Here is a 14,621-nt window from a genome sequence, read left to right as displayed (position 1 = left end):
AGATTTCAGCTTTATTAAAGCAGCTCTGGTAAGGCACAGTGCCTTCCTGCAAATACATATAAGTGGTATATATAGAAATAGAAAAAAACAAGCTGTAGTTTTATTTATCTTAGCTCTCACAGAATCTGTCTCTCAATTATGTCACTGAAGGACACAGTGAATTTAGGGAATATTATTGGAATATTGCCATATATTTCATTATATTTAAATGGCTTTTTCTCAGCAGGTCAGAACTACCATAGTAGAGGTAGTAGCAGTAGTAGTAGTTTTTCTTTCACTTCAGTTATCCAGAAGTTTCTTTTCCAACACAAGTTTTCCAGCAGTTCGGCGTTGCTAACAAACAAGTCTTTGCTCGGGTCAACTCATGTCAAGTACAAGTGCGAATGACAATTCTGCTGCTCTGAAATTACCTCGGTGAAACATCACAATTCTTGTTGCCATGGCTTCAACTGACTGTGTACATAGATGATATAAATTGTTGGACTAGAGAAGTTGGATCAATATTCATGCACACCAATAACTTCAGCAGATCACACCATCTTTAACCCAGACCATAATTATATGCACAATTATATCCCATAATGCACCAGGCCAAAAAATAGTTTTATTGCATTATTGAGTAATTTTAGTGAATCAGTGCTTTTATCAACTGTTCAAATACATATAAGTTTTGCTTGCTTGTTTGCTTGCCTGCTACAAAAAATAGAGTAACTGATTTAGGATTCATGTCAGTTAACCAGTCCTCTGGCCTGCAGACAGTTGTAAGGAAGCATCAGAAAGAGGCTTCAGAGACAGAGGATAGAGACAAAAATCAAGTGAAGAAAAGACATCATCAATATTTTACTGAGAACTATTCATCACCTGACTGACTCCCAGGAGCACCTGCTGCAGGCCACTTGTTGACAGCTCCCAGCGCATGCACCGTCGCTGTCCTACTCCTGGAGAGTGAAAACTTCTTCCTTCACAGGAGTGACGTTTCGCAAGGTTTGCAAAGTAAGAAAGACGAACTTTCGTTTTCATTGTTTTCATATCGACAAATTGCTGTTCGACTTTCCCCAATTGATAAGGCCTCTGTGAGACATTATTTTTAACTTCTGCATCACCCGAACCTGCTGTTTTAGGTGTCCTCCTTCTCGTCCTGCACAGGTGAGAGTGACTTTTCATCACATTAGCTAGCTATATCCAGCGGAGGCTAACAGGTGAACCTACGGCAGGTAACGGCAGAAAAATTAAACATGCAGTTCATTAAGATACTGAGTTAGTAAACTAAGAGTCCCGCACCAGTATCATATCACAGTTTAAGTCTAATTGTGTTCTCTCAGCGTGGCCACAAGGCGTCAGGCTGAGGCAACATCCAGCCCTGCTACTATTGGCAGAGGTTCAGTGGTGCAAATGCTGCATTGTATTTCCCTTTAGTAGATGAAAGTTTGCAGTTAGGTCAACGCTAACAACACAATATTCCATTATCCAAGAGTACAATGGCTACCTGTTTTTCTTACCTATACTGGTGTCTTGAGACTTCCAAATTATGACCCACAGCCCCAGACTTACATTAGTAGAGATTCTCTTAATAATCACAACCCATTATGTAACAGTTTACAGCAGTTAAATAGGATTTTTAGCTGTTTAACTTCAATAGTATTTTCCAGAGTGTTTATGGCCTAGCATACTACAATGCAGCCAGTATGGCATACTGTAGGACAACAGTAGGCACATAGCAGCATGTGAACCAGAACCTCCTACAAGTTATTCTGCCACCTGATAAAAGCTAAAAGTTTTTCTTTTGATACTTTCAATTAGAACTTTTACATGAGTTCTCATTAATCCACTCTAGGTAACAATATAAAAAACAGGGTCATGTAAGTTCCATTAAATATGATCTTGTAACATCTATTTGCCTAGGCTATTTGAACAGATAATGGTAGTGAAATCTGTACTGAAAGAGTCCACAGATACATAATAAATTAAATTTTACTTAAATGAAATAAGTACCCTATAAATTCACCACTACCTGTGTAGTTAGTTAGTGGTATAGAGCTTATTATTAAGAAAGAGAACATGTTTACCTTTCCCTTTTATGTTAATGTAAGCTGTGCCATGCTTTTATGTATTTTAAACAGAAAGCGCACACACACACACACACACACACACACATATATATATATATATAAAACCAATTCATACTTTTATCTGTTTGTTCTAGATTCTGTTTTTCATGCATTTCTTCTTTCTCATAAATTCGTAAATGCAAACTTGACTCTTCTCTCCTACAATGTGTTTTCCCAAGTCTCTGTAACATTCATCTGACAGCAGTAGAAATAGTAGTTGGGGTCACTGCGGCTGACTGTAAAGACAACTTGCTGAACTTATTGGATTTATTGCCAGAGGCCTGATGCCATGCCAGCCTATTCACACAGAAAACAGAAGTGTCTTTAGGTGTCAGTGTGATGCATGATTTTAATGTGGAGTGTGAATTTCTTTTATATACATCAAATATTTACTTAGACATGCATACACATAAAATGTACATTTGAAGTTACATAGTCCACAGATCATGCTGCATAGTACACAGACCTACTGATGCTTTTGCTGCTGGATAAACTGAAGGTTTCCTTATCTGGTTATTAATTTATCCATAATATACTAACCACTTAACCTCATGTAACTGACTCTTAGTAAGGGGAATCTTCACAAGTGCGCAATAAGACACTAACAGAACTGGGCCTATGTTCATTATTTGCAAGACAGTCTCCTCAAACCTCCACATGCTGAGAACAGAAGGTGCTTACTGATGAGAAAGTGATACGGCAGTGCATTGCGGTGAGTCACTGTTGTGCACTGAGGCTTAGCCTTTTGCACACTGTACTTTTGCAGAATTAACTATAATATGTCATGGCCTGGTATAGCATTTCCTTTATGTAAGCATTGTAAGGCAGGTTATTATTGACTCCTGAGCCTGGGCCAGGAGAGAAAAAGAGACTGAACGAGTGTTGCAGTAGGACCTTACATGTAAAAGCTAATAATCAAGATGTGAAGCATGGTTAACCTTTTACATTTTTCTTTTATTTCCAGATTTATTCAAAGTTCCAGCTGGATATTAAAGGATTGCTCAATGATTGATTCCTTTTGAAACATATCCATGGCTCAAGGACATTACATCTGGAGAAATGTGTCAGGTAACTATTACTATTACTATATATATGATTTGTACATAATTTATACCTTTATGTATGTGTAATTCACAAAATGTATTCACACTTTGTTTATAGTGGTTATAATCAAGTTAAAAACCTAACATTGCAAAGAAGGAAATCTTAAAGTGACATTTGTCATACAAGTACAGTTATACTTGTTTAATGAATTATATTTTTTATTGTGTCAAGTATTTGATAAATGTAAAAGATTTCTGTTACTTTTTGTTTATTCTCTCACTGAAATACTTGGATGATGGTCTGTGGTTGAGAAAACCTGCCAAGAGAATGGTTGGGCATTTAGAGGGAGAGTTGCAGAGTAATTATAGAGTGGGTTCAGTCTATGTAGGGAGACATACCATTTCGAGAAAAGTGACTACTGAGTGTCTACATGATTGGTAAATCCTCCTCTGTCCCTCCTCTTCTTGTGGGACAGGCTAGGAGAGATTATAGTCAAAAACATTTTGAGGTGACAGAAGAAAAGCTTTAGACTCGGATAGAAATGGTTGCTGATGAGCGTGTAACACTAAGGTAAGGAAAGAAGAGAAAGAGGGTAGTGAGTGTATAGAATTAAGTAGTATAAAGCCACAGAGACTGTATTTTCCATAGCATAGTTAGCATAGTTTTTGTCTGTATATATTTTTGAAGTTTTTTTGTTAAGTTTAATATGTAGCTTTATGCTTGTTTTTTTTTTTTTTTTTTTTTTTTTTTTTTTTTTTTGGATTGAACTATAAATGTAAAGGAGATTTTTTTTACCTTGTGTTTTTTTTTATCACATGCAATCAGAGGAACATTTGGAGACATCCCCACATAGTATGTATTTTAGATTTCCCTCTTCCCAGACCAGTGTTTGTACTTTTTGTTCTGCAACAGTAATAAACTATGACTATCCCACTGTTTTTCTAATAGGTCATAGCACTGAAGAGTGTGTTCCTAACTACCTTGGGGCTGACTACAGTTATCAGTTGGACGTGGACTACCCCAAATGCGTGGACAATTTCCAAAACGGCACCACCATTAAGCGGCTAAGCCTTAAAAGGAGGCCCAGAGTGGCCACCAATAGTGCAGAAAAAATGCAGAGTGGTATTTCATCCAGCCAGTGGCATTCTGCAGAATCCTTGTCATCATCTAGTACTGATGATACTAGACTACTGGGCAGGTCTTCTACAACCAGAGGTCGACCACCTCTTCCTCCAGCACATGGGACATCCTTGGATAACAAGTTGCCAAAGAATGAGGGACCAGCAATGTCTCAAATACACACTGAAACAAAGCCTCAGCCTGCTGTAAGGTCTCTAGTTTTACAAAGGCAAACCCCCATGGTGGAAAAACCCACCGTGGAGACCCAGAAGCACATGGAGCAGGAGATGACCAGCCAGCTTCCACCTCAGCCCCACCCTCGTCGACGACTGGCCAGCTTTGGAGGGGTAAGCTCCTCTGGGTCACTCTCCCCCTTCACTGGCCTGGGTGCATATAATCAGAACAACAATGGGAACAAGCCTGCTGGCACAGGGGGTGATATGCATGGCCACCTTAGCTCATCCCTGGGCAGTAGAGGCAGCACAGGGTGCCTGAGATTGAGCCCACAGAGCTCTGGTAGAACCACTCCAGTTGGCCCCATGCACCTGCAGCATGTCCGTGATCAGATGGTGGTAGCTCTGCAGAGGTTGAAGGAGCTGGAGGAGCAGGTGAAAATCATCCCCATCCTCCAGGTAAAAATCTCAGTCCTTCAGGAGGAAAAGAGGCAACTCGTCTCTCAGTTCAAAAACCAAAGTGACAATGAGGACATGAATGATATGGTCTGGAGGAGAGCTGATAGCTTGGAAGGTTCTGATATTGAGCTGAACACTGAGGAGGAACTAAAGAGCATAGTGCGGAGCGACCCCACCGACCTTAGGGAGTTCAGGAAACTGACTGAAGAGATGCAAGCATTGGAAAGAACCATCAAGGGTGGACATTTGCAGGCATGTCATGGGAAAAGTCAGAGCCCTCTGCATGACAAAGCTGTCAAGTCAGTGGCAGTTGGAACTGATAAAGATATCAGCTTGTCTAAACCCACAAAAGAAAACAAATATGTGTACACTGATCAGGTAGAGATGAGGTCCATTGCAACAGAGGTTTCTGAAGCTAATCTTGGAATTTACACAGAGCGGGAAGCAGAGCTTGATGCCCAGCAGCTAATAATTGGTGCCCTGAAGGAGAGAATTTGTCACTTAGAAGCAGAATTGAAAGAATCAGCCCTTCAGACAGAGATGAGCCGTCTGAAACTGGAGCTGCAGGCTGCAGGAGTTAGGAACCGAGCTGATAAAGCATCTCTTGCTAGACCATCCACTGCGAGCACAGGCATTGAAGTAAGGCCTCACACCACAAGCCAAGGAGTTGGTAATCATACAGAGGTCCAGGATAGCAGCACAGGGGAGGCAATAGAGATGAAGACTGTGGGAATATCTTGTTGTGGACCTGAGCTGAAGAATGTTTGCACCGGACCAGATGTACCCATGAGCTACTGGGAGGTAAGAGAGCGAGTTGAAACCAAAGAAAAGGGTGTGGGGATCCAGGTTGCTACAAACAAACAAGGAGTTGGGACAGAGATAAAGTTATGCGATGCACAAACCAACACAGACGTACCAGTGGAGAATCTGGGGTCTAAGAAAAAGACTAAGTGCCACTCAGTGGCTTGTGGGGACTGTTCTGTTGATGTGATCATCTGTGAACCAAAGGAACTGATTTCTCAGGGTATGATCACAGATCCAGTCATAGGAGTTGATCTGGGAATCATGGCGTCACCCCAGACAGCTTCCCAGCGTACCAACACTGTATCTAACTCAGTGTCTCGCTTTACGAACACCAGACATGCCTTCAACACAGACTCCAGCACTAACACTCTCCTCACTACCCAAGACAAGCACACAAACACCACTCACACTGTTACCAGGTCTGTGTCTGTGGGGAACAGAGTCAGAGACATCAAATGCACCCCTGAGACACGTACAATTGGTGTAGGAACTACAAATCTGTTAGGAAATACCTTAAAACAAACACCAGTGACAGTCACCAAAGTAACCCGAGACACTGGTGTTGGGTTCACAAACATTAATGAGAATTTCCTGGTTGGACTGAAAACTCGAAATATGGCCTCTGGACCATCCCATCTACCTGACCCCATCAAGACAAGAAGCATTGGTGTAGGGGAGGGGAGGATAAGAGATTTGTCAGTTTCATCCAGTGCACCTGGCCAGAATTTCCAGCAATCCATACAGTCCCAGTGGGACCCTGAGCTGAACCATTACATAGAAAAGATGCAGAAGCTCCTTGGGGAGCATGGAGACCTGCTCACAGAGAACTGCACCGAGCAGTACAGCAGTGGAGGAAATAACAACTCCAAGCTATCCTGCAATTACAAAGCTGCAGCACAAGGAGGAACAGATGTCCATGGTTTAGATTCTCAGCCATCAGGTAACACTGCGGGGATTTATTTAATTATAAAGGTACCCTGTAGAGTTTTCATAAGAACAAAGACTTCTCATGTTCTCATTTGATATATCTTACCAAAAAGCATTATGTATGTTTTAGGTCTGACAAATATAACACATAACACATATGCAAAGCTGATTAAAAAAACATTTTGAAGTTTTGAAATTTTGAAACCTGTGGTATTTACATCCAAGTATATGTTGGTTTCCCTTTGTTTGCTGGTACATTGCTACATTTCTTGGGATCTTACCACCACTAATTCTCCCACAGTGGAGTAGGTACACAATATAGCTTGCTAAACACTTGAATTAAACCACTGCATTGTCCACTGTGATCAGCAGGAATGTGTTTCCAATCATCCAAGTGTTTGCGAACAAAACAAGAATTCACTCATCAAAACATTGCTACTGCTACTAGTGGTCAAAAACTCCTCTAGGTACATTTAATGTTTGATTTAATGTTTTACTATGTAATATACTGCACATAGTATCTGTAATGTCATGTTGGTACTATGAGAAAAACTTCACTTATGTCTTCTTTCTTTTCCACAGTCAGCAAAGAGTTTCAGTCTCCATCTCATCTTTCAGTCAACTCTCCTAAATGTGACAAAGCAAACCCAGGGATCTGCCAACAGGGTGGTAATGAATCTGAGGTGAAAAGAATGATACAAATATTAGAGCAACAGGCATCCTCAGCTCTGCAAGGTAAATGCGTGTGTGCGTTAATGTGTCATAATCCCAAGCAATTATGTTCCAAGTTAATCTGCATTAAAAATACAGTAAACATTAGGTGGATAAGAATACTGTCTGTGCAAAAGTTATTTAGTTTAAAAATATTCTTTTTCCAGACCACTCCTGAGGCCCAGTTTAAACTTGCGTTAGGTTTAGAGGAAGTGGCTGTCTTTGGCTTGGCAAGTTCAACTTTCTGAGGGATACACTTGCAATGTTTGGAATGATATCTGGTTTTGGAAGGCATCTCATACCACATAGCAGTTTGTGGCTGAGAGTCTAAAACTGGTGGGGCTAGGAGGAGCTGGTGTCAGAATACATTTAAAATGAGGCCTTCAGATTTGTAAGAGTATATAAAGAGTCATGAATATATCCCCACTGAGTCCTGCCAAGATTAACCTAGTGGGTTTGTATCTGTTAATTTATTTATTTGTGTTACATTTAATAAAATAGACTGCAGAGGACGTGTTAAGATTCAGAGGTATTTACTCCATCATTGTTTACAGATAGGTCTAGCGTGCTGCGTTCTGTGAAGAAGAAACAGAATGGTGACCAAGGCTGTAGCAGCAACAGGAAGAGCATGAAGTTTATGAGGGTGACCACAGGGTAAGCATCTAATATCTAAACTAATATTTTACTGCTAAACTCTTTTTTCCAACCTATTAACTCTTCTTTTTTGTCCTCAGACTAGACCCAATGCCTTCTTACGAGCTCTCTGTAAATGAGAAGGTTCACTCCGAGGAAGTGGAAAAGAGAGGAAACAAAAAAGTACGGGAAGCTTCTCAAGATGGAATGCAAGCAAGAAAGGGCAAAAGTGGCTTCAACAAGGGATCGAAAGGGTCTGTAAAGTCAAACACACAACAGAGGTAATGTCTAGAAGGTTTTAGAGCAAAACTGTCTCTCAGTTGAATAACATTTCTCCATCAGTCTCATAGCATAAATCTTGATATTTTACTGTATGAGTTATCCTCTTTAAGTCTGAACCTGCACTGTGCAACCTGTCATATCGTATCTCTTTTAGGTGTAAGTTAAGTGACAAGATTTTTTCTGCTTGTCAAGCCTTAAAGATGCACCTGAGTGATGACACGGCTCTATCCAGTAGGGAATTGGTACGTTTTGCTCACTATATTCAGTGTAAGAGCCACTAACGGTGTGTACACATGTGAGTGTGTGTAGGTGCGTGTGTGTGTGTGCACATTTGATGGTATGTCCGTGAATGCGCATGGGGAGACACTGGGGCTGGGTGTGTTCAAGTATGTCATTTAGAAAGGAATGACTTTGGCATTGGGAACAAAAACTGCAGGGATGTGTCGACTCTGTAATTTTCTGCCGTGGCATTCCTCTTGAACTTGAAAACAATAACATTTCGTAGTGAGAGAGACTTCTCTCTTTCACAGTAATTTGGTAAATGGATTGAGAGACAGGAAATTCAATAGAGATTCCATAATGAATCTTGAAATACTAACAAAATGCTCAACATGCTACAAAGTGTCTGCTGATGAAATGAAGACAGATTTCTAAGCCTCTTCCTTTATGGTGGTGTTTTGGAGAGTTTTATAGTGAGTTGTCACTTTATGTTCTTTGTATGTGTTCTCTCAGTCAAATCCTTGTAATTAGATGTTCCTATCTATCCAAAGTGGAAATTGCTCTGCACACTGTGAATTATGGCAACTTGCAAGACATTTATGAGGGTGTAGAAAAAGATGAGTTTTTTTTTTTTTTTTCAGTTCTTTTATATATGCACATACTGAGTTTTTATATTTTTCTGTCCCTTGCAGCCTGACTGTCTACAAATACTCCAGCAAGAGTGGTTCTCTGTGTCCAGCCACAAGTCAGCTATACCTGACACTGTGGAAGACTACCTGTCAGCATTTCGGGTCATTTCACCCTCTGTATTGCTACACATCGTTAATATGGCTGATAGCAATGGAAACACAGCTCTGCACTACAGTGTGTCTCACTCCAACTTTGGCATTGTCAAGAAATTGCTTGATGCAGGTACAGTTATGCTCACAAGGCAACTGGGTGTATTCTAACCACACTGGTTTCTGTATTTTCTGCCCTTCCTCGCTGTGAGAATTTATTTTATTTCTCTACAGTTTGCACTTAAAGCATAACCAAAAAAGGTTGTAAGAAAATAACCCTGTTGGTGTTCTTTAACCTTCTGAAATTCAGAAACTAGTACAATAACTCTGCTTTTGAATAGATTACCACAACAATTATATAGCAGAGAAAGAAGCAAGGACGCACAGTTGTATAGAGGTGAGGTTCACAGAGGACAGTGAAAGCTCTGGTTCATTGTGTTGCCTGTTGATGTTACTGTGCTTCCCAGTAGCCACTAGGGGGCAAATAGGCTAACAATAGGTGAGTTAGTCTGTTTATCAGGTCCCGTTGAACCTAAAACCAACATGTGTAATGAACAATTTGTTTTCCACTACTGAATTAAAACATGGCATTTTTTTCTTATATCTTAATGCTGTGGCATGAACCAAGAGCACCAATTTTAAACCCTCAAGGACAACAGTAGTTCAGTAGAGCTGAAATGTTTTTCTGTCAAAACTGTTAGACTGCACTTTAAAAAAGCACATGTTTGGGTTTTTGCTCATGAAAGTAGCTGTTAAAATCCTCTCTGTAGGTTCTATACTGCTACAGCAGCGCTCTAGAAATCCACTTTCAAATTTATGATGAACTGCTCCAGCCTTTTCTCCAACTGTGCATGGTTTATAAGGGAACAAAAGTTTGGAAATTCAGTGCCAGTCAATTTAGAGATGTCAATCAATATAAATTGAACAGGCAAACACTGAATAGGTGTAATTGAGGAGGTTTAGTAGTCTGTCTTATTTTTATGTAAAAGCCTCGCTACAGCTTTCTGAAGAGAACTTTCAGCACTCTCAAAATACATGCTTTTGATAACTTTTAATTGCACAGCAGTAGTGAAACCACAGTTAGTTGAGGACACTTTTAGAAAGGCTGAAATGTGTTTACATCATTGCTGCTGCAATTAAAACATGACTTTTGAGAATGCTGCCATGTTTTCCATGTCTATGAGTCTACACTTTGTTTTATGAGTTTCTTTTAATGTTTTTCCTTACTTAGAAAAGGCCTATTTTTTGAGCATTGTTTTTTATAGTACTAAACTTTGTATAGTCAGTGTAGCTTGCAAGAGCCACCAATAAATAATAACATTCACCTTTTTCTTCTTTACATCGTTTTTATTTCCTCTCTTTTGTGTTTTCAACTGGGGCTGACTGACCACCATCACTGCAGAGGTGTGTAATGTGAATCAACAGAACAAAGCAGGTTACACGCCCATCATGCTGGCTGCACTTGCAGCTGTGGAAACTCCAGAGGACATGAGAGTTGTGGAGCAGCTCTTCACAAAAGGAGATGTCAATGCCAAGGCCAGCCAGGTGAGTCAGTCTGTTCTCAGGTTGTGGTAAGGGATGTAACATCCTGTGTATTAGTAATGGAGAAGGTTTTTTTTTCTTTTGAATTACTATATTTGTAGATCAGATCTTATGGGTGTATCATATTAACTAATTATGGCCTATTAGCCACTGGTAAGCACAGCATAGAAAGATTTTCTATCACAAGTTGATATTTTTTTATGTGTCCATGTCAAAATGGACACATAAAGAGATTTTCACATCAGTTTTGCTGCAACTGTAAGACTCACAACCGCTCCATTCCATGCGCATTACTGACTGAGTTATTTAGTTCAGGACTGAATTTGGACTCCTACATGAACCTAGAATTCCACAAAAAAAATTGCAAATGCAATTGTCATGGAACTACAGGATGCAGCATTTATGTATATGGGCCTCTGATATTCCTAATTTCCTGAGAAGTCCTTGGTAATTTGCTATTAAATGGGGAAAAGTTATTGAGAGAAATTTCCCTTTAAAGACCCACTCTGTTTAAACCCAATTAAATATTAATACTTTCATTCTTAAATTATTATTGGAAACTGACATCCTTTATGTTGAATTGATGGTTGCCCGTGGTGAACTTGTGTCTAATGATGCAATTAATAGGAATATGAAATGACATGCAGACTCAGCATCATTAACCCCATTTCATGTGCTTGACCCCTGTGTTCTTCCACCCAGGCTGGTCAGACAGCTCTGATGCTGGCTGTGAGCCATGGTAGAATGGACATGGTGCAGGCACTCCTGGCACAGGGAGCGGAGGTCAATCTCCAGGATGACGAGGGCTCCACTGCACTGATGTGTGCAAGCGAGCATGGCCATGCTGACATCGTTAAACTACTGCTGGCACAGCCAGACTGTGATGCCACCCTGACTGACAGTGTATGTGACTCATTTCTAACACTCTGTGCAGCTTCCGTGAGCCTGGCGGCTTCAAGCTGAGAAGCTGAAACATTCCAACTTTATCTCACATATTGAATTCCGAAAGCTGACAGTAAATATTTTCTGAAAAAGAATTTCCATTAAATATGTCAGGGGAACAAAGGGGTTAGAAGTCCTGTATAATTAAATATGCACAGTATGCCTTTGACATCTGTAAATGTACAAAAAACTGAGAAACCTCCCTTAATGTATAGGACTTTGTGTGTTAACAGGATGAAAGCACAGCCCTGTCCATTGCACTAGAGGCAGGACATAATGACATTGCAGTGCTCCTTTACGCTCACGCCAACTTCTCCAAAGGACAGACGGGGGTACGTGGATCATCATGTTCACATTTAAACTATGTCTATACGCAGGTAGTTGTTTTTAACTTTTCATCGTGTTGTCCCTGTGTGTGTGTTTTAACAGGCAGCTGCTCGTCACAGTGGAAAGTCTCTCTCCTCCTCTGGTGGTAGAAATATTTTTGAATGATCTGATGCCCCAAAGCCTGAATGGATTTTTCATGAACCCAATCAAGCTTATGAATCATGAGGTGATTCAGTATCAGAGCCTCCATAACAAAAGGCAAACAAAGTTAGTCAGACTGATTGTTTAACAATCATAATTCAGAATATACTCATTCTCCAGTATCCTGTATTCTCGTATAGCATATGTATACATGGCATAGTGTGTATTGTATATTAAGGTAATATATGCATAGCAGAGTATATTACTCACTACTACTAATGTTGTATCCTGCAGTCATTTATTATACATCACTTCAAAGGTTCTTTAATCATTTTAATTCAGTTTTTTGTAAATACTATTTATAATTGCAATATTTTATGACTTCAAAAATAAGATACAAAAAGCATACAGTACAGAAACATCAAACTCAAAGATTAATGACTAAGTATGTAAATTAATACAAAATAGATAGTAAATAGCTACAAATAGAAGAAAAAAAAAGTTAAAAGGTTGATTGAAAAAGACTTTGGGAACTTTGTATTTCCACATTTTTATTGTAATGTAAGAGAAAAGTTTTATTTGTATTTATAAGATAATACTTTGCTCTATCTGTACTGCTTTATTAGAGACTCATGGTGCATGCAATTAACATGCATCTGCAGCACTCCTTTATGGATATGTTGCTGTTGATAAGCTGAAGGAATATTTCAGCACTTTGGGAAATCTGCTTATTTACTTTCTGACTGAAAGATAAATGAGAGGATTGATACAATTACTCTTTACGTGGTGTCTACATTGTAATGTATAGTTTTGACACTGATGAAGGCTGCACAGCTGAATGATTTCTCCTCTGTGAATAAAATGACTTCTCATTACTAACGCCGGCCCTCTCCTATCATCATAGGTATTGAAACATTTCTTTCAATTAAATCTGAAACAAAACCTTATAAGTTTATTTGTAAACTTAAAATCCCACAAGTACAGTATGTATTACACATTTACAGAATATATTTGGTAACATTTTACATCATGTTACACACTTATTATATCCATTTCATGATGGGAAATTAAACAAGTTCTTATCTTTTTCTATGCTATTCACCTAAAAAAAAAAAGTTCCACAGAATCTGATAAATGTATAGATGTTTTTGCATCTCCTTCTTTTCAACTGGTTTCAATTTCAGCAGGTTTCTTGGATGAATGTTTTCTGACATTTCTCTTATTAAGTAAGTCAACCAGTTGAAAAAAAATGCCTGCTGAACCTTCAGTGGGTCATCAACACTTCTTTCCCCCAATTTCCAGTCTGGCAGACACCAGTTTGATTCATTCCTTGACACCCAGCTCGCTGTTCTCCTCTGAGAAAAGAAATTGCTCATCCATGTCACCTTGATATTTCCTCTACCTCATCAGGCATTATCCTCTGTGTTTATTCTGTTCCCCTCAGTTCTTTTCCTTTGTGTGTGTCCGTGTTTGTGAACCTTAACGACTGTTTCATACAAATAGGGCGGCAAGATGCTTTAAATTTGAAACACCCTCTCAGAAAATGATCAGTTTAATGTTAGCTGGCTCTGTGACACGACACTGCAAATCACAGCCTGGAGAACTGGTCAAAGTGTTCCTGGCTCCTTCCACTAAAAAATTAAAACTGAATTTCAGCTTTGAATAAGCTGTGAATCATCTGTCGAACATCAGAATAACCTGTGCCCCGGTGCAGCTCAGGTCGACAGTTTGTGGGGCAGCGTTTGCAATGAATGTGGGACAATAATTCAATTCTGCGTCAGCCCTGCAACTGAGAGCCTGTTTAATTTTACATAAGATTGCTGATGGTGAATGAATATGTGATAAGCTATAAATTATAAGAAGTCACAGAATGAGATGTAGCCCAGTTTTTGAAGAGTAAAATATATTATTTCTGAATTAATTGTCCTTGACATCAAACTAGTTTTTTGCAAAAATTACAATAACGATAATGATTTTATTGTCATTAGTGCAACATGCAGTGGCACACAGAGTCTTGTCCCTGTGGTTTTCTTTTCTGCGTCTACCTACATGGTACTTACATCCTTGCCTGTTCAGAAAAGCTTTTAAAAGTGGTGCTCTGATGTAGAAAGAAATATAGAAAGCTTCCATAAAAAGGCAGGGTAGATGTATAAAATTATGTTGTCAGTCTACAAGGCGCCCTGTCGCTGCCACCCCACCTCCCCCAAGCATGTCACTTTTCCCCATTACTGTGAGCTTGTGCATGTGTGACTGAGAGCACTCTGAGTCATTTCCCAGCAACAGCAATAAAATACAATGATATACAAGGTCCACCATCAAAATTTGCTGTTGCCATGGCAACAGCCGGCGGTTCTGAGCAAGTGGTTCTTGAGAACATAATACTGAAATGATATCTCTATTTCACCACTAAT

The 14,621-nt window shown here is 39.5% G+C and overlaps 1 protein-coding gene across 1 annotated transcript; it reads left to right on the top strand.

Moving 5' to 3' along the window:
• The first annotated feature begins 3,139 nt into the window (after positions 1 to 3,139).
• Positions 3,140 to 13,089, top strand: kank1b (KN motif and ankyrin repeat domains 1b). The gene is made up of 11 exons (XM_051072815.1): positions 3,140 to 3,176; positions 4,101 to 6,647; positions 7,217 to 7,369; positions 7,900 to 7,999; positions 8,080 to 8,259; positions 8,415 to 8,502; positions 9,172 to 9,391; positions 10,661 to 10,803; positions 11,503 to 11,703; positions 11,976 to 12,074; positions 12,172 to 13,089. Exons 1-11 carry the CDS (start codon positions 3,140 to 3,142, stop codon positions 12,232 to 12,234), a joined length of 3,831 nt encoding a protein of 1,276 aa, XP_050928772.1. The 3' UTR covers positions 12,235 to 13,089.
• Positions 13,090 to 14,621: the final 1,532 nt, after the last annotated feature.

The sequence above is a fragment of the Lates calcarifer genome, linkage group LG9 (genome assembly GCF_001640805.2).
Source record: "Lates calcarifer isolate ASB-BC8 linkage group LG9, TLL_Latcal_v3, whole genome shotgun sequence".
NCBI classification, from domain to species: domain Eukaryota; kingdom Metazoa; phylum Chordata; class Actinopteri; family Centropomidae; genus Lates; species Lates calcarifer.
This window is presented reverse-complemented; position numbering and strand designations above follow the sequence as displayed.

Excerpts from the sequence above, each read along its gene's own strand:
- kank1b (XM_051072815.1), top strand. The coding sequence starts at position 3,140 with ATGGCTCAAGGACATTACATCTGGAGAAATGTGTCAG. Across the intron at positions 8,000-8,079 it reads TTTATGAGGGTGACCACAGG|ACTAGACCCAATGCCTTCTT; the intron begins GTAAGCATCTAA and ends TTTTGTCCTCAG. Across the intron at positions 9,392-10,660 it reads CAAGAAATTGCTTGATGCAG|AGGTGTGTAATGTGAATCAA; the intron begins GTACAGTTATGC and ends CCATCACTGCAG.